Source organism: Callospermophilus lateralis, chromosome 7, assembly GCF_048772815.1.
Source record: "Callospermophilus lateralis isolate mCalLat2 chromosome 7, mCalLat2.hap1, whole genome shotgun sequence".
Classification (NCBI taxonomy): Eukaryota; Metazoa; Chordata; class Mammalia; order Rodentia; family Sciuridae; genus Callospermophilus; species Callospermophilus lateralis.
Window position 1 is genome coordinate 18811686 of NC_135311.1, and position 27129 is coordinate 18838814.

Sequence of the window (27129 nt, forward strand, 5' to 3'; positions counted from 1 at the left end):
TTTAATTAGAAACAACTATTTTATTCAGAAATGTATAAAGAGCAATTAAGATCTTATATACAGATAAAACAACCTGTAAGAAGTTACATTTAAGGAGACCTTTCTAGATAATTTTTGTGATCCTTTTCAGCTTCATGAGTCCATGACACTGCATAATGGGCAAATGAAAATCAATTATGCACCTGATTGTCTTAAAAGGAGGTAAAACCTAGTATGAAGGTAACAAAGCATACAACAAATTATCTGCCATAAGAAATATTTTTTTAAAAACCCTTTTGAAATTTTAATCCCAACTGCAGTGAAATAAATAATTAATTTTAAAAATTCTTTGTTCCCTGCTAGAAAATAAAAAGGAGGCAATTCCTGTGGGACTTAATCTGCTGCAAGCACAAAGATTTTTAAGCTAGTCACACTTTCAAGTCCACACTTTCAAGTCCAACAAGTGGAGCCAGATCATAGACTCATGTTGAAATTCCCTCAGGCAAAGCTGGGGGCCATATTCTGAGATCTTCCGCAACATAATCTTCTATTATTTGGCATTTTTAAGATGACGCCATGCTACTACTGCTTAGTTTAGAAGTTCTTTTAAGGAAACAGTAGAAAAGACACCACATTTCAGTTCTAAGTCAATGTTAAAATTAGCTTCTCTCTTTTTTTCCTCTTCCTTTTCTTTTCTTCCAATTGGGTAGTAGCCTCAGCAAAAAACATAACTTCACTTTTTGCCTCACATTCCCTTTTGAGATAATCAAGACCTGCCATATTGAAGCCGATAACATCCTAGAGAGGAACAAAAGAAAGATTAAACAAGCTTTCTGACACTTCAGTTTAATATAGCAGCATATGTGAGCTAGGGGAACCATAGCTTTAAATATGGTTACATATCCTTCCTTCCCTGAGTTTGTAGGGATTTTCATTTGTTTCCTTTTAAAGTCTACTCCTACCAATACCAACAAAAACTTTATCTCAAACAGATTTATATCTGGTTGGTATTGCTAAAGATAAGGCACAACATACTCCACATCTCTAAGTCACATAAATGTTGAGATTTGCCTGATTCTTAAAATTCTATACAAAAAAACTTACCTGTACTTGTCTGACTTTTGAAATAGTTGTTTCCTTTAATTTCTCTATCACTGGCACAAGCATTTGGTTGCTAGTGATCTGTCCAAAGTGAATTCTAATAGGAAAACAAAACAGAGTCACGTTGCAAAGAAAAGTTCTGGTCCAATCTTTCTAGAAATAGCAAAAAGACACAATATTAAAGCAACAACAAAATACAGATTCACTTCACCAAATGGGAGTACAGAAATGCTTCTAGCAAAAAAAGCTAAAACAGTTTATTGCTCAGACAGTTCAACTCAATTTGATAATAATTTAAAAAATACTGTACTAAACCTTACCACACTTATTTGCAAGCTGTTTCTTTTCCCAGCAATCTACCCAGTGGCCACAGATTTTGTTGGTGGTATATTATGAAAAGCTCAGAGACAGAATGTGCCTTCTAAAAAATGTTAATATTACTAATAAAGGCAGAGCAAAAAGGAGTCACTCATCAGGCAGTCAAATTCTGATCTAGAGTACCAAGATGCCCTAAATGGTCAGTCCTGCTCTGAAACCCGCCAGGTAGTGCTCACCTACAACTTTCTGAACAGTTGTAAGTATTCAGTGTTTCTCATAGAACCAGTTAACTCTGATTTCACTCTGATTCAATAGTATACATGCCACAGCTATAAAAGATTATTAAATATGAGTTTCTCTCTTCAAAACATACCCCAAATCATAACAATCACAAAAGAATAATATAAACAGTAACAGTAACTTCTATGTATGTGTTCTAGGACCATTTTCTCTTGTTACTATCCTGAATATAATGAATAGAGAGTTAAACATGCCAATTCACCAAATTTGATTCTAGTCAATTACTATCTCTGCTTAACTGTTTGGTATTGCCCGACCAGTTTTTTTTTTTTTTTTTCCTCTAGCAGTTATTTTAAGGAATATTCAATTTTTGTCCCTATTCTTGACCTCTAATAACTGCCTGAGAGTGAGGTTCAGAGAATAGAGGAGCAGAATAACTTAAGAGTCTTAAGTCTTTCAAAATATATTCTTCTCAACTACATATATGCAGAGAATTCTTCACATTTAAGAATATAGCCTAATGAACATATGCTCTGTATGTTCAAAGTTTCTCTCCATATATGCTCCCACATTTCCATTTTCACATGTATAGATGGGAGACAGAAACTAACTATTTAAAACATTATGAGGAAAAAAAAAACAGCTTAAACTAAATGGTTTAAAAGAAACAACAAATAAATAAATATAAATAAATATACTGGCTATTTAGTAACTGACACCAAAGCCACTAAGACTGCACTTTGAAGATCTATCACAGCAATGCCTTAACACTACAAAAGGCAAGATGATTCCAAAGGGTCAGAAATATGCTATGTCAGAAGACAATTTCTGTAACAGTTTCTGAAACAGAAACATAAGATTTTTAATCCCAAAGTATCAAAGATGTCAGTTAACAGCTGTTCTGCTGAGAAGACATGGTATTTTTTGGAAAAAGAAATTACCTGAGGAGAAAGAAGAGGCACCTACATAAAAGTTCAACATCAGAGCCCAGCTGGATGAATTCATTAAAGAGCTTCAGAATGTCTGGAACATAAGAAAAAGGCAGCACAAGTAGGGACTCTTCCAGTTCACTGAAGAAGAAAAAATATTGAAGATATCACATTTTTTAACATGGTCAATTTTTAATTCTCTTCCTTAACTATTTTTCTACTGCTTTTATACCAGAATTGATCGTGCCCATTCTGTGTTTAATTAAATATTCATTTATATTCTGGATGATTCTCTCTTCATTGTTTTGATTTTTATATTTTTTAATCTAGTTGGAATGCATATAGGAAGGTGGCATGGTAGGTAGGAAAATCTGAAAAAGTTTTCTTTTTCTAGATGAATGTCCCCAAAGACTTTTGTTGAATATTCTATTTTTATATTTATTTTACCATATATCGAGTTCTTCTATGTGTATGTTCTAGGACTTTTCAGTCTACAATAATGATTAATTCTGACATTATTTTAGTTTTGTTTTTTCAGAGGCTTGTTCCCTCTAGTACTAGCTCTAGTATTATATCATCAATTCTAACTAAAAATCTCAAGAATATTTCAATGGGGTAAAAAATCTACTAATTAAAGAAAACCAAATCTTCTCATCTTGGTTTGTCTTTTACCTCCATAATCAATTTTCTTTTACTTTTCTTTAGTAAAGTTTCATCATTATCTTTAGATAGCCCTATTAATGTTTAGTAAGGCTCATATGTAGATATTGTGATTTGTTATGAAAATAACCTTCAGTGGGTCAAACTTAAAACCAAAAGAGAAATCCTGGAAAATATTATTCCAAAAATGTATGACAAAAGAAACTTAAAAAGTCTGAAAAACAGTACAAGAACCAACAACAAAAACAAAAAGCAATTAAAAAATTCACAGGAAAAAAAAAGTAATGGTCAATAAACATGATGAAATATTACTTTTGTTAATAATCAAAAGAAATGAATATGTCAGCTTTTGCTTCTCAAACTTGTAAAAAAAAAAAAAAAACTTTAAAAACCAACTGAAAGACTCTGGAAAGTAATTCAACAACAGAAACCTGAAAAAAATCTCATGCCAACTGATCAGTTATTAGGCTTATAGAACTCTTAAGAAAAATGTTCATAGTTGACACTTCTGATTGAATTATAACTACTACCCTACACTTGCTCTCAAAAGCATCTCCCTTCATACTTTAGAAGGAACCTCCTAGCTCTCACATTTCAAAAAGATTGTAATGAATTATTTTCCATGAAAATTTTGGCATAATCTTATAAGGAAATAACCATCAAGTGTAATCTCTATTTCATTTTCAGATAAGCATTCAATAAATTTTGTTACCTGACAATCATTAGTAACTGTACCCTAGGACTCACCTTGATTTGATCCCTTTAAAAATCTCTAATACATATGCTGAAGGCTATAAAGGAAGGATAATACCATTAGTGATATTCTTTATTGGTTCCTACTAAAGCCCAATAATTTCAATTTCCTGAAAACAACAACAACAACAATAAAACATAGAGCCTTCTCTCACTTGATAGTGTTCTATAATGGCAACACTGGAATGGGTTTACACTTAGTTGGATTTGGGTTCACAATTAAGCTCTGTTCCTTACCAACCACATTATCATAAATAGGTCAGTTTCTTTATAAAACAAAGTACTCTGACTCACAAGATTTTTGCGATGAATGAAACATGAAGGTAATATACATAGTAATTCATGATTGCTGGATAAGCATGTTTTCTCATTACCCTCCCTTTCTCTTTCTCTCTGATTTATGTCAATTTCTCCTCCAAAGATTTATTTCAAAATTCATTTAAATAAACACAATCTTTTGAGGATTTCCAACACTGAGATACATAGGACTAGAACACAGAAGAATGTCAGTCCAGTACAACTGAAGAGGTTGACTTCAGAAGTCACAGTAAAATGGTCCTTTTGAAATACAAGATACCCAAGAGAATGCCAACATTCAAAAAAAAGATTTTTAAACACAAAACATCTTTGATATAAGGAGAGCAACTAAGAACAGAGAAGAGAGGAAGAGCATGAGAAGAAGATCACCATTAAACAGGGACGAGACGGGGGAGGGAAAGGGAGAGAAAAGGGAAATTGCATGGTAAAGGAAGGAGACCCTCATTGTTATACAAAATTACATATAAGAGGAAGTGAGGGGAAAGGGGAAAAAAAAACAAGGGGGAGAAATGAATTACAGTAGATGGGGTAGACAGAGAAGAGGGGAGGGGAGGGGAGATAGTAGAGGATAGGAAAGGCAGCAGAATACAAATACACTAATGTGGCAGTATGTAAAAAAGTAGATGTGTAACCGATGTAATTCAGGAATATGTATATATGTAATATGTAATTACATACATACATATTGCAGAATTACATATGTAATATATAATTCTGCAATATGTGTATATATGGGGTAAAAATAGGAGTTCATAATCCGCTTGAATCAAATGTATAAAATATGATATGTCAAGAGCTTTGTAATGTTTTGAACAACTAATAATAAAAAAAATTTAAAAAAAAAGTTTCTGCACAGCAAAGGAATGAAGAGCATGAAAAGAGGGTCTACAGAATGTGAGAAGTCTTTTCTAGCAGCTCTTTTAATAAGGGAAATATCCAGAATATATAAACAACTAAAAACCTTAACAACAACAACAACAAAAACCCCCAAATAACCCCCCAAATAAACCTACAAGTGATCTAAATAGACATTTTCCAAAAGAAGAAATACATATGGCCAAAACATATGAAAAATGTTCACAAATCAGAAAAAAAAAAAAAAGATTTCCTGTCACATCCATTCTCAAATTATGATGCCTTCTCATTTCCTCTGAAAGCAATGTTTGAATAACCAATGGGAAACTCTAAGACATTCTACTCACTGAAATATTGCCATAAGCCATCAGGATGGGGTTGATGGGAAGAGGAACCTATGAAGAAATTATTAAATCAAGTCATTAATTAAAGTGAGACTTTGATGGTACTTGCCATATTACAGAGTAATAATAGTATTTTACAATTTCAAACAGAGAAAAGAGACCCTAAAAATTGAAATTGCTGGATAAGCATAAAAGAATTGTCAGGCTTTTTAGTTTCTAAGTACTTTTAAATGAGTTTAGGAAATACATTTCATCTAAAAATGTGAAATGGTTACCCTGCTTTCCAAACAAATGTAGGAACTCAATATGTTTCTGCTCAGTATGCTAATCACTTCAGTCTATAATTTCCTAGCCTCCCCTTTTTATTAAGACTAAGCTTCCTTCCTCCAATAGTTATTCCATTTCTTCTAATTTTTTAATTCAAAAATATCTTATTGCATTTATTTTATATCCTAATCAGAGTTAATAAATCCTGAAATGATGGGTTTTTTTTTTCAGTAATAGTATTTATAATATTTCTCAGTGCTTAGTTTAATGGACTATCTCACCTCTTTCCCTGCAGCTTTACAAATGGCTTGGTGTTCTTTCATTTTTGCAGTTTCTTCTCGGTATAGCTCAATGGCCTCCATGATCCTTTCAGCCTGCACAGATGATGACAAAGGAAAGAAACTATCACAACACACTCCACCATCACAGGACAGTGAAACTAGAAAGCTTGACTAATAAAGATGTGCCAATAGAGTGCCAAATAGCACTTTTAAGATGTCTTTGGTTTTCTTTTTTCTTTAATGTATTAAAGAAGAAAAGTGTCAGGAACTCAGGTAAGATCATGACTGAACACCATGAGTAGGGCAGTTCCCAGGAGCACCTAAAAGGTGCCACATTCAGAAGATTTCCTTGCTAGAATCCAGGTCCTGACACAGGACTACTCCTGTCCTTGGTTACAAGGAAGAAAACAGAGGTTATACTCCCCATCTTCAATTTCCTCTTTGCCACAAAAGGGCTACAATGTGGTTAATACAAAATAAGACTTTTGCTAAATAGTTGGGATCCTATTAAAAAACAAGATACTACATTCTAGATCAACTTACTGCTTTGACTGTTTCAATAGTTTTCCTTCCAGTAAAATAACTGTCACCTTGAGTCTCTCCTGGAACCTGCCAAAAACAAAAATATATCACTGACAGAAGTTAAAGGGTCAATAAAAACAGTAAGGACATTATTTTATAAAAATGTTAACATAGTTATCAGATACTATACTTGTTCAGTAAGTGCCAGTCACTATGCTCAGTATTATATATGCATTAAAAATAGTGTTCAATTTCTCAAAGTTCTTTTATTTTTATTTTTGTTCTAAATAATTCTCACCTTCACTTAAAAAAAAAAAAAGTGACAATTATTCAATACCAAATTTGGTCAATGACTTGTCTCACAAAATTGGGACATAAAATTGAATAAAAAGCACTATACAGATACTTAAATCAGCTAGTGATGACTGTGGCATCTATCCCTAATTCTAATTCCATTAGGAATTCTTAAAATTATCAAAAATTTCAGGGTTTTGAAAGATTTACTTACTGCTGGTTGGTCTTCCTTGGCCACACTCTCCTCATATTCTGCTTCCCTTTGCTGCCATGAGACAGATATGTTAATTTTAGAGAAAAAACATGGTCTTTACATAAAGAGAAATAAAACAGGCCAACATTGCTTCTTTCAAAACATAATTTCCCTATGACATCTTTGACTATCCCTGGTTTCTGAAATGGATGACAACCATCTTGGAAACAAGGTTCTTGAAAGACATATGACTATACTAAAGAGAAAACTTAAGCTGTGTCAGTCTGTCAGTTACCCACCAGCATATCTGAATCAAGCCTAAAGTTCTTACCATCTCCCTTTCTTCTTCAAGAATAAGAGGTTCCCTTGTTCTCTCCCAAAGTCTCAGAGATTTGTCATGGGATGATGATACAACATAATCTCCACTGGGGCTGACTGCTAAGCACCATATTTCCTGGTGGTGCCCCTGGAGAAAGAAAACCAGAAGAACTCAAATAAGAATAACTCATCATAGAACACTACATGTTTATATTAGTGGGTGATGTAAATATTTGAAAAATAGTTCTTAAGTACTGATCAAACAGTATAGGTAAGATTACCTCCAGAGTTTGTATGTGTTCAAATTTGTCTGCATCCCACTGCTTAATCTTATGATCTTTCCCAGCGGTAAAAAAGAGGTGAGACTTAGGTACAAACTGTAGGTACATCACACTGAAAAGGGAGAAAAGTATTCAAGTGTCATAAGAAGAGATTATATATGAGTCCTATATACAAGAATGGCTTCTGACCAGCTAGCTTTAGAGTGTCTGACGACATTAAACTTCCAATTTATCACTATTGGAGAACACTGAATAACAGACACAGATGCTCTAGGGAAAGGACACTTACAGGTGACTCAAAGGGAAGCCTTTGAGAAGATTATACCTACCTGTCATCATGTGCAAAGAGAGACTTGTGGCAGTCCCCAAAATCCAAACCCCAGATCTTCACATTCCTATCAGCAGAGCCAGTTGCTATTAGTGCTCCATCCTATATGAAAGAGAAATAAAACATTACTTAGTATTTTAATTTTGCAAGTTAGATAGATAAAAGCTAACCAGAACATTTAACTCATTTCTTTCAAAACCCGTAAAGCCAAAAAATTAATTTTCTTCTCTACCAGAAGTACCTAATTCTTTATTTTTACCTACAGAGATACTTATACTTAAAAAGCTTGTTAGGAGAAAGCATGAACTCTGTAGCTTCAATATTTTTGTACTGCCACAGTGGAGTGCTGTGCTTTGATATAGGATTACCTATTTGCTTTGTTAAATAGGAAAAAGAATCTCTAATTTCTGCAATGGGATTTGGACGAAGAGTAGAAGAGGACAGAGGAGAAAAGAGACTGGAAAAGAATCCACTAAAATGTTTATGACCTAGCCTCGAATCCTATAATCCTCTGTCATTACTTCCTCTTATCTTCCCTTTCTCAGTGTACAAATATTTCTATTAATGTACAAATCAGACAGCTATGAGGTCAATTCCTTCCCCTTTCACACAGAATAGACCCTGTTTTTTAAATATATATTCTCACTATTAATCATAACAAGGTACTGGAAAATATGAGATTCTGCCTGAGAGACTAAAATACACATAATGGAAAATTAACTATAATATCCAAATATTAAACCAAGTTCCTTCTTCACAAAACAAAGGAGGATGGCTTTTTAGTGTTTCATTTTCAGGGTACTCTACCAACTACTGAAATTTAGACAATAAGTTGTTACTGAGACACAACTTAAGCTTTACTTACATAAGAGATGTCCATGCATATAACAGGTAGTTTGTGTCCATATAATGAAAGAAAAAACTAAATACAGGAGAAAAAGAACATAAATAATTTATATCTGTCTATAAAACATAGGTATAATTTATATCATGTGCATCTGAAATACAAATTTCAGATAACTAAAGGCATTTCTGGATCGTTTACATATATTCTCAGAGACAAGGCACTGAAGATAGCTAGTTATGATTACTTCAGTCCAGCAGAGCTTACATGCACTTGCCAGGAGTACTACAATACAGTGAAGGCAAGGAGCCCCCTGAAGCCTACTGCCTCAGTTAGAATGTAGCACAGAGATGTTCTTTGGATCTCTTAGCTGAAAAGACTGGGACATTTGTTTCACAAAAATATTTCCTTATTCTGGCCTAACAGCACTCTTGGCATGGGGTCTAGTAATAAATAAATGATGGTAATGTATAGCCAAGTGTGCAATTACTGACTAGGACACCTAGAAATGCTCTTAAAATTCTACTAGTTATAGTAGAATTTTCTATCTGAAAGATTTCCTGAACATGTGCACCATACATTACTTGATTTACATGAAGTTTATGAATAATAGAACTCTTTTAAAACTCTTCCCTTTGCACTTACAGTAATAATTTGATTCACACACAAGTTTTTAGATATATACCACTGCTGGGTGTAGTCAAAATTACCTCCTTAGAATCTCAAGCCAAATTGTGAATATCAGAATTAGAAAATATTCCCAGGCATAACCAATGTACCTTTAATGTGTCAACATAGAAAATTTTCACAGTGCAGTCCAGCAAAGACACAGCCAACAGCTTTTGATTGGGAGAGTAACGGACACAGAGAACATCTTCATCTAGTTGTAACATTCGGGTCTGCTTCACAGAAAGTCTAGCACCACAGAAAGCGTCAAGAAAAAAATATACATATATAAGTACTCCACATTCAGAAAATTCCCAGTTTTAGAGTACAACACAGCTACATATGTCTAAAGGTTATTCAATGGCTCCCCGTTCTTCACTCCAAAAAAAATGGACACAAAAAATGTCCACTTACCTCTTTTGGGTGCTTTTCTCATCTTTCACCAATTCAAAATCCCAGAATTTGACAGATTTATCTGCACCACCTGTCACAAAGCCTCGCTGGAAATTAAATGACATTTCAGTTACAGACTATTTTAGCATAGAAACTCTGCAAAGAAGACACATCAAAATAATGAAAAAGCTTTTTATAAGAATTTGATAAGAATTCAGAAAAATGTGTTTCTCCCAAACCTTTTCTATTATCTCTTTTGGGGCTGCTGCTATCGACCTTATTTGAGAACTCCTAGCACAGACCCACAAAAGACAGAGGTAATAACTAAGGAAAAGTCCTAGTTATACTCTTGTTTGCATTGGGAAGAAAAATCCTTAGTGAACATTGTGGGAATTTTTGCTCACACAAGAATGAAATAATCAAAAGAATTTGCTATAAAGAAGTAATTAAAACTAGTTTGACAAATGTATATAGAATGGCAATCTAATTTCATTAAAAGTACTTCACCTGAGAAGGTATAAATTCATCCTTGTAATGCATCTGTTTAAAACATGTTTGAAATGTTTTTCCAAGAAACCAGACCCATTACAGCATAAAGTTGGTGTAAAGCACACAAAATAAGGAGTCAGATCACTGAATCTCAGTTGTCTATTGTGCTGTCTCACAGATTTATAACCCAAGAAACAACATCTCACAGATTTATAATCCAAGAAACAACATTTCCATGAACCTTCATTTTGTTGTACCAAAAAAATCACATCATTTAAAGGAAAAGAGAATGCTACATATGCAAGGTGCTATTAATACTTTAAATAAACAGCTGTTTTGTTTTTATCTCAAATGACATTTGTCACTCTAAACTCTAGATTATTTTCTTGAATATTTAAATGAATAGGCCAAAATCTCTTTTTAAGGTATTGTCAAAAAACATGATGCCAAAATCTTTAGGGCAACCAGCACCATCACTGGAATGAATATATAGGTCTCCAGGGTAACTCCAACTTTTATTGACTCATAAAGGCTTAGGATTATAGATTTTCTGAAAACACTAGACTTATATAGCCAAAGTATTTCTACTAAAAAAGAAACAGAAATCTACCCTCTGCATTGTGCTGCTCAAGAGTACATTTCTTCTCAAGGATTAAAAACCATTGGTATGAAAAATTGTAAGGATAAGTAATTTGATGCCATGTTGCTGATGGTCAAGAGCAACTGAACCAGAATTCATTTCATAATGACAGCTAATCACATTACCAGATATATGAGATGGTATCATACAAGAATTCTGAAGATTAGGCACACTTTTCCTTTAAAGTTTTCTTCTTTAAAGAGAACAGATATTAAACTTGATATAAAAATTGGGAAATGCAACCACAGAGCTGAAGTCCACAGCTTTAAAATCTAGTTCAATTACCTGATCTGGAGAGAGACACATGGACCACAAAGCTCCATCATGGGCATCTATTGTCTCTAACAGATTTCCTGAGGCCAAGTCATAAAGCTGCAGTTTCCCTGTCTGGAAAGACACAAAATGCACACAGTTCTAATGAGCACTTCTACAACCCATGATTCATGCTTTTACAATTTAGAAAAGATTTCACAACCAACCAGGAACAATGTGAAACGCCTAAGAAAATGTATCCCATGCTCTGTATTCCCCATCTGAATAAATGCTTTCAAATACCCTACTGACATGTTGAATTAACCTTGGCACCATACTGCACAACAATGCATAGTACAACCTTGTGGTAATCCTGTCACTGTCATTGGTGCCACAACTTTCTGTGACTCCATCACAGAGCCAGTATGTAACATACTCACAAAGGCAAAGCCTGGCTATGTGATGAGCCTCTGCACAATGTGGTGGTAAAGGTAAGCTGAAAGACTTGAGTTCCTTGTCTGCCTCTTCCTAATTCTGTGACCACCAGAGAATTCATCACCATGAACCTGTTTTTATCATCTGTAAAATGGAGATTATATCCGCAATCTCTCAAATGTCGTGACAGATACCTACCGACCACAGGGACTAGGTCTGGGACTGCATGCTACTTATATACGCAGTGCTCCAACCAATTCACAAAGTGCTTTCCCAATAGCAAATATTAGGTGGCCATTTGTTGAAAGAAAGAATAAAAAATAGGAAACTTTTAATTCAAATGTTAATGCTGTTTCTCTGATATTCAATCTAAAATATTCTAATGTATCATATTTTTCACATGGCAAAAATATCCATTTAATAATACACAGATTTTTTTCTAATAAAATTCACACAAATAAGGCATAAGTCTAAGAGAATAATGATGACAAATATTTACAAAGCAGCATCAAAATACCCCACATACATTATTCATTTTTATTCTCACCACTACTATCACCACCACTAATGCTACTTCTGCTACCAGCTCTATTATCTATTAGTTATTTACTGTGGGCCAGTCTCTATGCTAAGTAATACTGCATCCCTATGAAGTGTGTTGTTAATATTACTGCACCTGTGAAAAATCAAGGCTAACAAAGTTAAGGTAACTTGCTCAAATATCTAGTTAAAGTGACAGAGCCAGGATTTAAATGCAAATGTCACCCTCCTGTTATATAGATGAAGGAATATTCCAAGTTGTGAGACTTGCTTCAAATTACCCATTTTGTATACAGAGAATCTGAATTCGAATCCATGTCTGCTTAGGCTCAAATTGATTAGCATCTAAGAATGAGTACTTGAGAGAAGTTTGTTTTTATTTTATTGCCTTTATCTGTCAAACATGATACCAGATATTTAATTTATCATTAATCTTAATACATTTTGTCACCAATTAAAACAATTACATATATGTTCATAAAAAGATGCATGAAAGAATAATTACCAAATATAAATGGCAGCCATCTCAGGATCATGATTTCAATTTTTTTCTTCATAATTTGACATATTTTTTTATGATAAATCAAGAAAAGATTTTTGATTTTTAAAAATGCCCCCCCAAAAGGACAATAAACATCCTTCCATATTATCTAGCTCTACTATATTTACCATTTGCTTAAAAAAACCACATTTTTCAAACAATTTTAAGATATTGAATAAAAAAGTCCCCAGAAATTCAAAGCAAAGTCCCAGTTTACCTTTGTTCCTATGACCACCTGCCTATCACCAGGTACAAAGAATGAGCAAAGTGCATATTCACAGTTCATTGTGCGAATACACTGCAGTGTAGACCTATGAGAAAGGAAAAAAGAACTCTTAATAAGGCAACCTGTTCACACATCTTAAATGTTGGTATATACAATTTGATATACATTTAGCCACACAGAGATCAACATGAGAGAAGTCTTAATAATCTTGGCTCAAACTCATTTATACTCAAGAAAGAATATATTACATTTACCAAATTTTTGTTTTCTTTGCAGAAACCTCATAATCTTAAGGAACAGAGATAATAGAAAAAGCAGGGTAGGGAAAGTATCTGTTGGACTTCACAGGACCTATTCTATCATAACCAGGAAATAGGTAAGCATAAGTAATACAAGTTGAATTAGCATCTAGACTGTTCACTACAAGAAAAGTTCATTTTATAGGATCACGTTCATCTACCAGTCATATGCCACATTTTGATCAATAAGAGACTGCATATGAGATGATCCTATAAGATTAATGGGAAAAAATTCCTATTGCTTAGTGACACTGATACTGTTGCAATATTAAGTATAATGCATTACTCATGTTTGTGTTGGTGCTGATGTATAAAAACCTACTGTGTGCTTTTCTCAGAATGTGTCCCTTTTGTTAAGTGATGCATAGCTGTAGAAATCAAATGTGTCACTACATTCAATAGCCATTTACTAAATGATCAAAATGAACCAAACATAAAAAGGCAACTTTTTCTTGTGTAAGCTCCACAGTCCTGTGGTCAAGATGCACTGAACATATATTTTAAGAGAAATGTACACAGTGCCTTAAGAAACAAATAATCACTGTCAAAGATACCAAAAAAAAAAAAAAAAGAAAGAAAAGAAAGAAAAAAAGAAAAATTCTACTGAATAAAGATATATGAAAGATATTTCACAAACCTGTTCCATATCTTAATGGAATCAGCTGCTGCTGAAAGTATAGCAATATTGTCTGAGCTAAATGACAAAGTCCGCACATCACTGCGATGACCCCCGATGGTGATTCTGCTTGTCCTGATGGGCTGAGGAGTAGGCAAAGATGCATTCAGTGAATATAATTCCACCAGATTGTTTTGTAGCAGGAACACAGCCTTTAACTCCCCTTGGGGTGAATGAATCATGTCAAAGGATCTGCATGGGAAAACAATCATAAAAGTTTTAGCTACTTCTTCAGTTCACAAACTTAACTTTGTAACTTTGTATAGGGGGAAATCTCTGCAATGTCTTCAATTTATATGAAGAAATATAAAGAATTTTACAAATAAGAGTGCTCAGAGTCTTGAACAGTAGTCAAGTACAGTGTTTTAAACAAAAAATCCTGGGCTCAGGTTTTGGTTTTGAAGTGTACCTTATTTTTCTGTATATTTTTTTCATAAGTCATTTAAAATCCTTTCTGAACATGAGACATAATACTTTTTTTTAAATTGGAAACACGAAAAGAAAGTTAACGAACAGCTATAATAATGCAAATATGACATGAGTAGATGGGCCCAAGATGCGGGCAACAGTAACAGAGTTTGAAGTTTGACAGAGTGATTGATCATGGTCTCAAAAAATATAATTTATATAGACAGCATGCAAACACACAAAAAAACCAATAATACTTTGTGGCTTACCGTTCTATAATAACTTCAGATACCATATTTTTACTCACTTGATTTTGGCAGAAGTTTTGATATTAGTCACTCGTTGGATTTCATCTCGCAGAGTCATTTCAACACTGATTTCAAGGTCCTCCTCCTCCTCCTTGCAAGAATTTAACCTAGAGGGGGGAGAAGAAAAAGAGTATCAACTATCACGTTTCTTGAAGCAGCTCTACTCTACCAGTCCAAAATCCTGCCCACTGGAAAACAAGCTATATAGATTCTGGGCAAGATACTTAACTACACATGATTACCATGAGTATTAATCAATGTAAACTATTATTCCACTTAATGGGTAACCTCAAAAATACATTTTGGATGCAAGAGCTCATAAAATTTCCTGGGATGATAAAAATTTCCACTGAAGTCTTTCTAATACACTTTTCTAGCTTTAAGACTTTAAAAAAAAACTCATTGTCTTGTACTCAACAGTCTAATCATGTCATATAAACCAGAAAAGGTCTCAGAAGATGTGCTAAATTTTAACCATCAGAGAATGGATTTCTATGACTATAATGAGCTATTTCAAAGTTATATTTCCCTCAAAATTCAATTCTATAAAAGTCCAGTCTTTCTTCTCAGCACATTACACAATCCACTTTCCTTCCTTATAGGCTACTGCATGCCATTAAAAGCAAACTGCTAGCCTTTGAGTTTAAATAGTTTAAAAATTGTTTTAAAAACTCTGCAATCTCTTTCAAGTTCTCTCTCAGTCCAAGACTCAGAAATGTGTTCAAGATGCACCCCCCCGCCAAAAAAAATTCAACATGGACTCAGACTCACAAATTCTTCTCTAGCTTTTAACAGTAATTAGTAATAAAGTAACTAGTAATAAAGTTGTTCCTTAAAGAAGCCATGATTTTTCTCAGTAATATGTGGCTTATCCAGGATACTTAAAGGAAGACTGATCAAATAATGCTATGTGCGTGTACAAATATAACATAACAAATCCTACTATTATGTATAATTATAATGCACCAATAAAAATTTAAAAAGTAGAAGAGTGAGTTCTGTTGTTTGTAAATGATTTCCCACAAAGCTGTAGAAAAAAACTTAAGAAAACGTACTTTGCTTTCTTTCTAGCTTTCTTCATCCTCTTCTCCATTTTCTTCTGAACTTCCTCTTTAGACAGGATACAAAACACTTCTAGCACAGAGTCAGTTCCCTAGAAAGGAAAAAAGGTGGTTGTGAGTCCAGGAAAGGCAGTCTGTAATTTAACTTATTCATAGTAAGATCTAAACAGTAATATTTTTCCCCCTACTAATTATGTTGAACAAAATCTCTGTGTTGTCTCATCTCTAAAGTGAGAATACCATTTCCTACCTATAGCACTGCTTTGAAGACTAGAAAAAAGGTATGTGTTTTAATACTGCTTAGAAAAGTCAACATTTAATAAATGATTGCTAACAAAAATAATTATAGTATTGTTATGCAAATACAAAATAAGGATCATAGATCCACAAAGTACCACACAATGATTATTAACATTACAAAAAGAAAAAAACCCATCTCTACACCGAACGTGAAAGAACAGAAGTACCTGAAAGGAACAATATAGCCCTTGTTATTTTCTCCTTTAAGCCTGGTACTCACATGGCAAGCAAGAATCCTGCCTGTCTTGTCCACTGCAAGATTCACAACTCTGTCTCTTCCTTCCCGCATTATGGAACCAGCTTTTCTGCATGAAAGGATGCGCTACAGAAGAAGCAAGAAATGAAGGTTAAATGTAAGTTCTGCTGAACCTCTGAAAAGATATGATTATGAGAAATGCAGATGAAAAAAATATTCCTTAAAAGATGACAAAAGTTATAGACTTAAAACTCTGCAGTTCTTATTTGTCTCACACTCAATGAAAGAAACAAAAATGAATTACATCTTCAGGAGTTTCATCCAGCTCAAGGGCATCATCCTCTGCTACAAGTGAGTCCTGCCTTCTAGGAGAAGACTCTTTGACTTTCTTGGGCTTGGGTTCTTCCAGGTCTTCAACCTGTTTTATAAAATTGGGAAAATAAAAGCTGAAATGTCTTTCAGGTGGTGATACTTAGCCTTAATATTGAAGTCTTTCCTATGGTCACTAATAGCTTGACTAATGAACTCTGATCAAACTTCAACAGCAGGACATGCACCAGAATTTACTTTAAAGACTGATTACATCATATATAGCAAAATGTTATTCACTGTACCATAACTGTCAATAACTGTCAATAACTTCCTATAGTGTAAGGACAACCAGTTAGCAAACAATAGTGCAAAATCACAATATTCCTCATCTACTTCAAAACATTCTCTGTTCTTAGGAGACCATAAACCTTGTATGTTAATGTACGTAGAACCCTAAATGGGTTCTATGGTGGCTATACCATCATATTTCTAACTTCATCTAAACCTAACGTCTATAACCTTTCCCCTTCATACAAATTCTTTGAGTATTTAAGAAACAGTTATAAACTAGAATATATATATTTATAAACACACATAAAGTTTATACATTTTTGTTTGAGGGAAAAGGTTTCGATATCCTGAAATACATCCATGGACAACTAAAGGTCCAGGAATATCAGGCTAAGAATGCCATAATCTAAAACTAGCATTATCATAAGTTATAAGTTTAAAGATATTTTTCTTCAGAGCTCAAATAAACAAGGCAAGAACATATATATAATGAAGAAACATCTTTGTTTAGAGGTTGTAGCTTATCAATGTGATAGAATTTGTTAATTACCTGATTCAATGAGCCTATGAAATTGCCCATAATCCCCCCCCCCAAAAAAAGAGTAGTTAACCTCTTGCAGATAAACGATGTCCCAAGCTCTCAATTCACTGTCTGAAGCGCCAGTGATAAGTCGTTTTTCTTCTGAAACCAGAACCAACCCCCATACCTGTAGGGTATAAGAAGATGCATAAGATTTTAAAAAGATTCTAGGTTGTAAAATATGACATTCCAAAATCTAAGAATACTATAAGTAAAATCTCTTTGGCCTGGCCTTTTGAAGTCTCAGAAAAGACACATTAAGGCAACTTCTACAGAGGGAAAAAAACAAAAAACAAAAAACAGAGGCCCACTGTAGAACTGTTGCTTACACAATACTAGGTAATGGCTGTTAAACACAAATCTTAACTGTAATCCATTCAAATGATGCTTCTAGTCTTAAACGTCTTTGATTTCAACAGTATCTAGCAAGTAAAAAGTGCCCTATGAATCTTTATTGCAAAATTTTTGACTTCTAAGTCCAAGAATCAAACAGTGAAAATAATAATAGTGTTGCAAAATCTGCTTTTCTTCAGTAATTCAAGGTATTATGGGTTTGAAAGCCTGATATTAACACAGCACTGAAAAGGATGTGAAGATATGTAATTACTGCCTGTACTTGATTGAACAGATCAAGCCACAATAGTTACAATATCTACATGTTGCTGCACCAGGCACCATACACAGACTATCTTTAGAACTCTGTAGAATCAAAAGTGGACTGTTAGTCAGAAATAATAAAACTCAAGATTAAAAACCATTCAAGGTCAATTTTTATTAAATGCCAGAGTTGCTATATCTGCTCCAATGGCTGGCACCGCATATGATTACTACCATTACCACTACCACCACCACACACAAAAAAGATACCATTCAGCATATGATGATTAGAAAGAATGAGCAGTAAAAAGAAATAAATAGAGCCAGAGACAAAACACCTTTTTCCCATTCTTTCTCTGGGTCCATGACCCAACATGTACCTCAGTTCGGTGGCCAACCAATGTTTTGAAACAGTGCTGAGTATCAAGGTCCCACCATTTCACCATGGTATCTTTCCCACTAAAAGAAGAAACAGGAAAAAAAAAAATTATTTAGAAAGAATCATTAAACTAACATGGAAATAAAGGACTCACTTACTGCTATAAAAAAAAATGTATAGCAGCTGTGTTTAAAGTTTCTATTCTATCTGACCCTTCTTCTGAAAAGCAAAAAATCCTAACTGTCCCTGTGGTTATTCTTATATAAAAGATTAAGATGTTTCACCTACTGTAAGCACAAAAAATGAATTGAATTCAGAGTATTTAGTACTCTTCTATGTTCTTTAAGAACATAAAAATCAAATCCATCATGCCTTCCTCCCACCATTTCCATCACCATAACATTCACATTCTAAGACCATCTAACACGGAAACAGATATCTTAGACCATCCCTGTGCTTCTCTCCTGTGTTTAGTTAGCTACTATGTCCTTAAAACATCTCCTCTGTGAAGTCTCTAGACACCTTCCCATCCATTTTGATATTAAAAAATCTGAATTTCAGTCCTGCTACCTGAATTATCTTTAACAGCCACTCATCTGATGTCTACATCCATTGCTGGTCTCTCATCCCGCCCACTATATCACTGTCAGATATCCCGCCCACTATATCACTGTCAGATAATCTCATTTTTAAAAATTTATACCTACTCAATGATCTCTGCAGAATCAAAATCAGGCTCATTAGCATCACTTTCAAAACCATCTATAACTGGCTCTTAACCTCCGTTTCCTACCAAAGAAGTAATACCCAATGGTTCTACTCTTTTACTTAGATGCCTCTTTCCAATTTCCTCATCAGTATAAACCAAATAAAATCCTCCTTCATGAGGAGTGGAAGCACTCCACAAAAAATTCGACTTACGTACATAGTATATTATCCTACTTGCTGGTGTCACTCTCTCACAGAACCTCTTATATGAACAAGACATCCTAATACACCTGGATCCTGTCCTATAGCAACAACTTCACCACTGGGGCAGCATTTAGTGCTTTTTTTTTTTTTTTCCACTCTTCCTGAGTCATTACTAAAGTTTTTATAGTTACTGCCAGGCAAACTAAGACCTCAGTCTTTCCTGATTGGTCATTTCTTAGGAGTAATAATTATTAGACTATTATTAAATGAGATTGAACCACATATGAAATTGCTATTTGAACATTTTGACGTACAAAAATGGAAATTTCAAATGGTTCTACCTTATAGATGTGCAGAAGGCTTATGAAACAGTTCTCTCAAAAGATAGGCTAAATTAAACACCTGATATTCATATCTGCCGCCCAATGCTTCATATTTTGCTTTTTGGTCTTTCTAGAGTTCTAGAAAGTAAACAAAGTTCCCTCCATAAAAGTTGTATCAAAAGATTAAGGAACATAGAAAAGTTAATATCAAAGAAATGAATGACAAATCAGAAAAAAGAATTTTAAAGTGCTATAATTTTAGATGGCTCCATGATACTATTTGGGAAGGGTGAGGAGAGAGAAAAGCAGAGCAAAAAGAGCCTAGCGAGGGGCTGGGGATGTGGCTCAAGTGGTAGTGCGCTCGCCTGGCGTGCGTGCGGCCCGGGTTCGATCCTCAGCACCACATACAAACAAAGATGTTGTGTCCGCCGAGAACTAAAAAATAAATATTAAAAAATTCTCTCTCTCTCTCTCTCTCAAAAAAAAAAAAAAAAAAAAAAAGAGCCTAGTGAATAAGCATGACCATGGTGCTGAGAAAGTAAGAAAACAAATTAGAAATAAAAACCATTATTTCTTTACCTAGTAACTAGCAGATTCTTTTCTCGTAGGAACAATGCTTGTGTGACCGCATCCTTGTGGCCCTTTAGGCGGTAGAGGCCGCTTTCATTGATCACATCCCACACAATCACATCTGTATCCTAAAGGGATGGAATAGTACAGAAGAAAAATAACTTCCTTTACTCCAACAAAACAATGGTATTTAAGTACTACAAAGCAAAATATAGTCTTTCTAGAAAATTGGAAAAACACATAGAAAGTACAGAGGAATAAACATCATCCTTAATCCTATCACCCAGGGATAATCAGCAGACACTTCGTTTTATATTGTTCCACTTATTCATTCCTACATGTACATAATATGTATATTTACATTTATGTTTCTGCTATTTTCCTATTATAAAACAGAGACAAGTTTATAACCATTTTTCATTTAATATTTCCATTTTTCCGTATCATTCCAAAGTGTTCTCATTATTTGTATTCACATAATAATTACTCCTAAGGATATACCATATTTAATATTTTTTCTAATTTAGATATTTAGATAGTTTTAAATTTTCTATCACTATACAGATGCAGAAATGAATACTTTTATACACATCTTTATACATATACCTATTAGGATAAACATTAAAATGGGAAATTCTTGGATTAAAACTTATGCTTATTTTTAAAGTTTTTGATTCACACTACTGAAATAATCTCCAGAATGCACTGACCTATAGAACCAATTACATATGACAAGGCCAGTTCTCATCTGATTAACTCTTGAGTATTATTAATTTTCTCAAAAACCACTGCCAATTTCATAAATAAAAAATGCTCAGTCAAAACATTTATCTTAATTTGCATTTCTGAATACTGAGAATTTTTCTACATGCACCATGGTAGGTAACAAGCGACCACTGCATCTCTTTAGAATTGCCAATTCATGTCTTTTACCTAATTTGCTTCGGGTATCATCTTTTACTTGACCATTTGTAAATTATTAATAGATATACATTAATCCTTTTAAAATATTATTTCTCTTTGTCCTTTGTCTTTAAATTTATCAAACTTATCAATCTTCTCCTTTAATTTTTTCTTTACTAATACATTTGAAGTCCTTTGCCACCTTGATATCAGATAAATATTTACTTTCTGGTTTACTTAAAATACTACTTTCTCATGTTTAAGTCTTCAATGTACAACTCATTTTTGTATATGTCATGAGGTAAAGACTTAATTGAAAATTCTCAGTTAATTATCTAAATACAATTTTATAAGTAATCCATTGTCTTTACACTTATCAGAAATATTATCTTGAAAATATACTAATTAGAAATATAAAAGTGGATTTGGTCATAGGATTTCCATTTGATGGCAATAACCTATTTTGCATTGGTAACAAATCGATATGACACTTTTGAAATTATGGGTTTTATAATATATTTTAAAATGTCCCTTTTATTATTCTCCTTTCCACAAATTTTGTTGTTAACAATTCATTCACTTTTCCATACAAGCTTTTAAACTTTGGTCAAGTTCTAAACAAAAACCTTTGAGATATTTAAATTACTTTATAGAAATTAATTTAAAAAAAAAACTAGCATTTTCTTAATATATTCTCTTCCTATTCAAAAATATGAATTGTTTCCCAAAAAAAGGATTCTATTATATTCTTCAGTAAAGTTTCATGGTATTTTTATGTTATTCAACATTTTATTGGGAATGAAATCTAAGCTACCAATTTTACAGAACTCATTGGCAAATAATCATCATAGTCTCTTCTTTTCCAGTCTTTGTTTTCTTTTTCTTGTTTTATGGTTTTGGGTGGTATTCTACCATGATGTTCTGTTATGGTTGCCATGGGTATCTGTCTTATTCCTGAATTTCAGTCTTTTAGAAAGTATAACAGGAAAAAAAAAAAATGAATCTCCCAATTCACATTCATTCTTCTCATTGTATTTCTACCATCTGTATAGGATTTTGAACATTGAAAGTCTATAATTTCAACCAACGATTTTTGTGAAAAACCTGCTTTAGCATAAATTATAAGGCCTTTAATGTATCAAAGTCTGAGCACCTGCTTCAAAGTCTCACCTTGGATCCAGAAACCAGTCTGCCACCTAGCTGATCATACTTCAAGATAGTGACGGCTGCTTTGTGTCCATTAAAGGTCACATTTCCTTCCCCACTCAGGAGACTGAAGATTCTAACAGACCCATCCTCATAGCCAACAGCTAAGTGCAGCCCATCTGGGGAAGGGCACAAGCAAGTGACTTCTTGCTTAAGCCCTTGAAGGATGAGGATCTGAAATCATAAAAATCAAAAACAAGGTAGAAAAGTTAAGCATATTATCAAGGTAAAACTGTAGAAATAACTGAAAATCTATAATTCCAAATCGCTCTTATAAATGATAAAACTCTGTTATTCATTTAAAGTTATTTAATGTAGAAATTATTATTTGTACTAGGCAATAAAATATTTAAGAAAAAGTAAAATTATTTTGTCTAAAGCTGTGCACTGGTATAACATACAAAAATTACATGGGCAATGTAATAAATTCATAAGTTTCATCCAAATGATATTTAATAAAGGGTTATAAACTCCTCTTTGCTTTAACTGAGCCCCATTTTATGAGAAATAGATCTGCATGGCCATGTAGTATAACAAACTGTTTACCATGTGGTTTTATCCCAAGAAACCCTGGGTGGCAAGAGTATCAAAATAATAACCTCTTGGGAGTCAGATAGTGAATGGACAAAATTAAAATACTTATATTTGATTTGGAAGAAGTGGTAAGGTTAAGGAATTTAGTGTTACACAAAGTCAAAGCCTGGTTTAAAATCCCTTGGGCCTCATCTGCATAACTAACAAAAAGATGGTTATCAACATAACATAGTAATACACCATTTAATGTGTATTAAATTTAATTTAATAAATTTAAATGTCTAATATTTTATAAATGACTATAAGAGCAAATAGAACTTGGAAAACAGAGAAACTGGTAGAGAAATGCAAAGAATGCTAGGAATAAATAATGACCACAAATAATGACCTACAAATATCACTACCAGACATCTAAGAAGTCAGATCCTATTTGGTTATGATTTTCAGAATTTGGTGAAGAACACAACAAAATTTGATGGCCAGTTTGTCTAGATCCAAAGGTAAAAGATATTTTTACTAAAGACACATACACACACAAAAAAATCAATAGATGATAAATAAATCAGAGCTCTCCCACTTCTACGTATCCATCTTCAAATACCCACAAATCAGTATCAACCTAGTTGATTTTTGACTCACCTTCTCTCCTTTTCTTAAGTCCCAGATGAAAACATGTTCACAGGCTGGTACTGCCACATAGCGTCCTTTCTCACCACGAAGTGTCACAAAGACAATATTACCTTTTTGGCTTCCGATCAGGCCAAAGACCGCACTAGCAACATAACGTAGGTATTGCTTGGTAAGCCCCATGTTATGATGTCTGATACTGCAGGGGAGGTAATCTGTGCATATAAACAAAGAAAACTCAGTTCTTTAGGTTGCTTGGTTCTGTTTATCATGTAGTTAAAAGCATATAACTTGTGGTTTCTTAACCTTTATTTAGACTGAATAAATCATTATTTTTAAATCCACTAAGGATATGCGATCTTTCATGCTTTAAGCTTTAAATTGTTTAGACTATCAGATCAACCTCATACCAAATATCTGACACAATGCCTCAGTGCATCTAAACAATTCACTTCTGCCCCTTGAATCACAAAGTTTTGACACTATGATTGGCAGCTTGAGATTGAACGTATTTATCAATAAGTATTTACTGTAAACCTACTAATTAGATAGGCACTATTCTAGGCACCAGAAATATGGTGCTGAACAAGACAAAAGCCCTGACCCCATGGTACTTACCTTCTAGCATGGCAGTTCTCAAACTAGTATTCAACCAAGTCATCTGGAAGTTTTATAGAAAAACTGCTGAGAACTACTTCACCCCAACTCCTGGTACCTGTTTCTTACTCATTATGTGTGGAGTGGGGTCTAAGATTTCATTTCTAAGAAGATCCCAAGTATTTCTGCTACTGTGGTCCTGGACCACATTTTTAGAATTACTGTCCTAGTAAATGCAGGTTTGTCCTTGATTTCAAAAATCAGAACAGGCACCTCCCTTGACACAAAAATGGTGGAGCAACTTGGCACACAATTTTTGAAAGATTCCTGTAAATGCATAAAAATGCTGGTTGTGAATAAAAGGTACAAAAAGAAAAGTGGGTAAGTCAATCATGTCTGTTTGCCAATGGAAGATTCAAAAGTGTTCCCCAAACACCCACACAACTTAAAAAAAAAAAAAAAAAAAAAAAACCACAGAGATTATACTCTTTTTCAGGAGTTGTTTCTTGTTTTTGTTTGGTTTAACTCCACAAGCGTCTCTTTCTGATTAGAATCAACGTATTACTACTTTAAAAGAAAAATACTCAATTCCAAACTCTACTAATATTTGTTAGTATTCATCTACTGGCCTCAAGGCTCTACTCACAGACACTAAAACAAAGCCAATTAAAAGTCTAGAAAAAACTGGGTGTGGTGGCCCATGCCTGTACCCAGCAACTTGGGAAGCTGAGGCAGGAGGATCATAAGTTCAAAGCCAGCCTCAACAACTTAGCAAGGCTCTAAGCAACTTAGCAAGAACCTGATTCAAAATAAGAAATATAATAAAAATGGCTGGGAATGAGGCTGGGTTCAATCCCCAGTATCCCCCCCCACCAAAAAAAGTCAAGAAAATATTGATATGGTGATAATGATTTTGGCCTAGCCATTTGATTAATTCTTTCCCAATTCCTCTTACTCCTAAAGCCTCTTAACTATAGCTCCACGGGTTAATCCATCTACCACCTCCCTCTATCATATGGAGAATTCATATAGCATGCTTAGGCCAAGGGATTATTTTTATTTCCAGTCCTGTCTACCTACATGAATACTAATTACAGAGTTCATATTCCAATTCAGCAAGTCTGAACTCCAAAATTTTTGCCTTAAACCACTACACTAAAACACTTTTCTCCTCTCATATCTGTCAACTCAACCTGATTGTTTTCCTGAAGTAAAAATTCTTTTTTCTCTTTCTGGCACTTTCAGTTCCAGTTTTTTATCACTGCACAGTTTTTCAACTAGCACCTCCACTTCCATGTTTTTCATTATTTTCTTTCAAAAGCAATATTACCAGACTAATCTTTTTCAAATGCACTGTCCCTACTTCAAAGCCCTTGAAAGGGCTAAGTCGTTTTCCAATTTCCAATAACATCCTATTCATCCTCCTTTCTCTCTCAACCTTCTCTCTTGTAGGACTGGTTTCCTTTTGCGACATTGCTTTTTTTCCTATTATCTTCTCACCTACAACAACATGCATTCTCCTGTCTACCCATTTTACTTAGATTATCCTCTAACACCCACTTCTTTCCCGGCAAGCCCTATTCTTGCAGCCTCTTCTATGGAGTCTATATTTAAACAACATTCCATGCAACTTGGCACTGGTCACTTTTGTTTCGCGTACTCAGATCTCGCCTCCTTCTGGAGAGACTTCACGACTTTATCTTCTTCCAAAACTACACCATCACCACTTCCTATCTTACAGCTCTCCCAAACACGCTGTTTCTGTAATGCATTTAAGGCGTGGACTGTGGGAACGGACTCGTCACGTCCCGAAAGCCAGGATTAAAGTGAGGGGATTCCACACACCGAACCAACACGGCTCAGCATCTTCGGGCAAGCCCGTGCACACGCGTGGCCGGGCAGGTCTACTCTGCTCGCGTCAGCCGCGAATGTAGCAGAGAGGCCTCCAAGTACAGCTGTGCGGACCCCGGCAGTAACCCGTTTGCCCCGATCTTTGCGATCCGCCGCCAATTCCGCCGCACAACTCTGCTGACACCACGAAGGCCTCCGCCAAGTTCCACCCAACAACAGCGCCTAAGAGAGGTAAACTGCAGTCCCCGTGCATCTCTAGGACTCACCTCAGCCTCCACGAGGCTCCGGCCATCAACACCCGCCCACGGGATCCGCCTCTTCCGGGCCGGTCGGGAGCCTCTTCCGCCCAACCTTCCCCTCACCTTCTAGGCGGAAGTGACGGGAGAGCGGCACTTGATTGGGCGGCGGTGCTGGGAGCGGAAGCCGGTGTTTCGCAGCCCTGAGCATTTGCAGCTGGTCATTCCAGCTTCGGGAGACTTTGGTGTTAACCACCGCGTTCCTGCCGAGGGTTGTCAGGAGATGTCACTTGGCAGCCTTCGACGAGGAGTTTAACCCGTCCCGCCGCCGCCCGGATGGGACCGCCGGAGTTCTGTGAGAGGCGGGACGGAGGCCGGGAGTGCAGGCGGGATGGGGAGGGCGGGGGTGCGGCCGGCGGCTCACGGGACCTGGCCCCTGAGGCGAGGGCTGTGCGGAGGGGTTACCTCCTCCGGCTTTGACAAGAATGAGCGTGGTACTTCTTTCCCGACTATTGGTTAGGTTCTCAGCCGAGGCGCTGTCAGGGTCGTTGTGGTGATTAGAAGAGGGTACACAGACCCGGACCGTGCTGCGGTAGCCAAGGAGGTGTGCGTCCTGGGATGCAGACAGAATTGGGCGTCCGGGAGCTCTGCGGGTTGTAGGTCCAAAGTCTAGTCCGTCCCGTCGTCCCTGCGTGCTGGGCGTTCCACCTCGTGAAAGCTGCTCAGGTTAAGAGTGGATAGACGCTGAGCCCAGGATGTTGAGTTGTCTAGGTCCACGCAATCCCTAAGTGACATTGGTCTGGCTTTGTGTTTCCGCTCTCTGGCCATTTGAGAGGGAAGTGACCAGGGCTGGCTCCTCCTTGTTTGCTGACTGAGGCTTTGGTGCTCTGTTGCCAGGTGAAAATTAGTTTTTCTCTTTGTCAGTTCTGCCCATTTTTATTCTTGTGCTGCATAGA

At 35.1% G+C, this 27129-nt stretch overlaps 2 protein-coding genes across 6 annotated transcripts in view; one reads left to right on the forward strand and one right to left on the reverse strand.

The window, feature by feature from the left end:
- Window positions 1-26278, reverse strand: Wdr3 (WD repeat domain 3). Its single transcript, XM_076862817.1, has 27 exons — window positions 26204-26278; window positions 23502-23704; window positions 22293-22502; window positions 20229-20347; window positions 18416-18494; window positions 17470-17565; window positions 16560-16673; window positions 16280-16381; window positions 15754-15851; window positions 14698-14805; window positions 13944-14174; window positions 12999-13092; window positions 11299-11400; window positions 9906-9991; window positions 9605-9740; window positions 8847-8903; window positions 7983-8083; window positions 7654-7765; window positions 7386-7520; window positions 7076-7126; window positions 6589-6654; window positions 6046-6138; window positions 5501-5548; window positions 3975-4018; window positions 2580-2708; window positions 1084-1177; window positions 1-777 (listed from the first exon to the last, which is right to left on the reverse strand). The coding sequence occupies exons 2-27, from the start codon at window positions 23670-23672 to the stop codon at window positions 622-624; spliced, it is 2832 nt and encodes a 943-aa protein (XP_076718932.1). The 5' UTR covers window positions 23673-23704; window positions 26204-26278; the 3' UTR covers window positions 1-621.
- A 44-nt stretch (window positions 26279-26322) lies between these two features.
- Window positions 26323-27129, forward strand: part of Gdap2 (ganglioside induced differentiation associated protein 2) — a 62611-nt gene continuing 61804 nt past the window's right edge. For 4 of the 5 annotated variants that reach the window (XR_013091925.1, XM_076862820.1, XM_076862819.1 and 1 more), the window contains exon 1: window positions 26323-26528. The gene's annotated coding sequence lies outside the window, so the exon portion shown is untranslated. Of the gene's footprint in view, window positions 26529-26614; window positions 26668-27129 lie in introns of those variants that run through there. The other variant, XM_076862821.1, reaches the window with a different exon arrangement.